Below are 2,762 nucleotides of genomic sequence, written 5' to 3' on the forward strand. Positions count from 1 at the left end.
AATAAATGACCTTTTTAGAAAGTGAACGGTGGATGGGGAAATGTTGGCAGTTTTTTCAAAAAATGCTTGAATTCAAGAAGTTTTAGATTTGCGTGATTTTTGTTGAGTTGCAAAATCCACTTGAACATAACGCTACTTTTCTCGAAGTTTCTCAAGAACCCTTCGAGCCACAAAATTCGTTTTGACATCGTTGGATAGAGAATTGAATAGTCGATTCAGTCGTAACAACGTGAGTGAGGAAATTCGAGTAGTTTTGACCCAGAAAGCGAAATATGAATATCAAACACTTGGGTGCAAGATTATGCTAAAATTTCATGTTTTCCGTCCCCTTTTCGCTCATATCTCGGAGGCAAAATGAGTAAGAACGCTAATTTGTACGTCATTCTAGAGAGAAATAAATGACCTTTTTAGAAAGTGAACCGTGGATGGGGAAATGTTGGCAGTTTTTCAAAAAATGCTTGAATTCAAGAAGTTTTAGATTTGCGTGGTTTTTTTTCGAGTCGCAAAATCCGCTGCTTTTTTCGAAGTTTCTCAAGAACCATTCGAGCCACAGAATTCGTTTTGGCATCGTTGGATAGAGAATTGAAAACTCGCTTCAGTCGTAACAACGTGAGCCCCCCACCTGGATCCGCCCTTGTGCTTAGGAGCAATTGAATATTTGCCTTTTGAGCCAAAGTTTTCCCTAATCAACTGCCAAATAAACCGCACAATCTACTTACATTTTTCCGCCAATCACCATCACATTTTTCCCATAATCGCCGCAAATTCCCTAAGCAAAAGTCACTAAAACTCGCCGCAGAACCGAAGAAGTAGCGAGATGCGTCATGTGCCGGTATACATCACATAAGTGAGAGCCGATGCGCCTTTTAAGCGCCCAAGTGGGTACCCAGGTACGGTTTTTACAGCTAAACTGGTTTACATCGACTTTACCCATTCGAATTAAGCTCAATTTGCCTAAATGGCGATTATGATGCGGAACTGCAAATGCAAATGTTACTGACCGAATGCGTTGGCCTTCGAGTGCCATGGATTCTTCATTTTCCCAGACTAATTAATGCTTCCACCATTCAGCGCGAATTTCGCATCCCAAAAGCACGGTTGTTTAAACTTTCCCATCGACTTTGTCCTGAATGCGCCACTAAGCAAACTGTTGAAAAATTCTCTATTAGGTATGTACTTGGAAGCTCCAAGTTTCCTCCTCCGCGCCGCCACCAAACAAAAAACCCCATTATTTCAACCTGTTTTCGTTTATTTACAATGCTATTTATTAGAAAAACATTTATAAATTTTTATTAAACCATCAGCAGTAACAAGTATAGACCTTAAAACTATCAACATCGATTTAACTTCAGAGTCTGCCTTCTGGACTGTGAGAGGGGGGGATTGTCTACGGAAAATTGGGGTTTAAGTGGACTTTAGGACGCTAGAGTTTCGCCAATCATATCTAAGAAGCCGCAAGTAAACTGGTTCGATATTTACATGGAAAAAAGAGTGCCACTCATCGAAGAACGCCTACAACACAGACAAAAACTTAGAACAAAACGTGTAAAATTCTAGTCTTTTTTAAAGGACACATAGTCATTAACATTGCTTTTCAATTACAGGGGGAATTGTGGTTCAGAAGAACTACAGGACACTTAAATAGGGTGGTTTTTGGCAAATGCCTCAATTGAGCCGTTTGCTCAGTTTGGATAAGAGAAAGGGCTGGGTCGAAGTAGTAATTTTCCATTGAAGGACTGGCAATCCTGCAGGATAAAGAGGTTTAATCTATTGGGCTTCTGAGATTGTAATTAGGGAGCACTTCCTTTATAAGCCAGCCTTTGCAAGTGCAAGTTAAAAAGCCGCTGTTGCCTCTCGGGAACAGCGGCGTATTTAGAAAGTTTGAAAAATATTTAAAAATCTGCCACAGTTTGTACAGGTTCACACTTTCTCTATAAGGATCCGTTTCCCCAAATAGCAAATCTCAAGCCTCCACCTGCTGCCGTTTCCAACTTGTGCATTTTCTCAATGCAAACTGGCTTGATCTAACAAAAACCACCCCTTCGATACTAAAAAAATCATTATTATTGTTTGTCAATACGTGGCTAAAAATTCGGAAACTTTGTTAAGAGATTTTCTGGAAATTCCCGGCTAGTTAAAGGAAAACTATCGAATCAACGAGTCAGCGGACGCAGAAAGAGCGCTGTGTAGTTGAGACGATATTGACGGTGTGCTTGAAAGGATCCTCATGGGAATTTCTTCGATTTTCTCCAAATCTGCCGCTCCAGCTGAATTTTGCTTGCACAATCTCGGACTGGTCTGGAAAAAAATGCGAAAACGCGCGTAAATCACTTAAAGGCCGCAAAGTTTTAATTGGCTTCGGCCGCTATTTTTTAGAAACTTTCCAGAGCTTTCATGTGGGCTTTGTTCCCTATAAAATCGCCGGAAGCTTGGCAATTTAAGCCCGCATTTTTGCCAAAAGTTTAAAATGTTCCACTTACTTCTGCCGTTTTTGCCACTTCTTCGGCTCGATCCAGGCTGAATTGACGTCGCAGCAGCTTGCCAGTTCGCACTTTCGGACTGAGACATTTGTAATGGCTGTAGGGCGTGCTGATGTCTTCATCTTCCTCCTGCAACCAGCAATTTTGTTCAACTTCCATCCGAAGAATTGCAAAAATAGGGAAAAAAGCAAAAAAGTGAAGCTAATTGTGTAGACCAATCCAATCAAAAAATTATATCGAATTGCAGGTGCGTTTGCTATCAGCAAACTACTAACTGACTTG

The 2,762-nt window shown here is 40.8% G+C and overlaps 2 protein-coding genes across 2 annotated transcripts in view; one reads left to right on the forward strand and one right to left on the reverse strand.

Annotated features, from left to right (window-relative positions):
- LOC109542730 (guanylate cyclase 2D) overlaps positions 1-2,762 on the forward strand; it is a gene marked incomplete at its 3' end in the record, with an annotated part of 99,595 nt that overhangs the window by 84,177 nt on the left and 12,656 nt on the right.
- LOC109542772 (retinal guanylyl cyclase 1) lies at positions 1,236-2,609 on the reverse strand (the record flags this gene model as incomplete). The annotated part of the gene is given in 2 exon segments (XM_019912144.2): positions 1,236-2,298; positions 2,481-2,609. Coding segments are annotated over 2 exon segments (282 nt in total), but the record flags the coding sequence as incomplete, so codon positions are not given.

Source organism: Dendroctonus ponderosae, unplaced genomic scaffold, assembly GCF_020466585.1.
Source record: "Dendroctonus ponderosae isolate FM_Combo_2020 unplaced genomic scaffold, Dpon_F_20191213v2 Dpon_F_20191213_11, whole genome shotgun sequence".
In the NCBI taxonomy this organism is placed as follows: domain Eukaryota; kingdom Metazoa; phylum Arthropoda; class Insecta; order Coleoptera; family Curculionidae; genus Dendroctonus; species Dendroctonus ponderosae.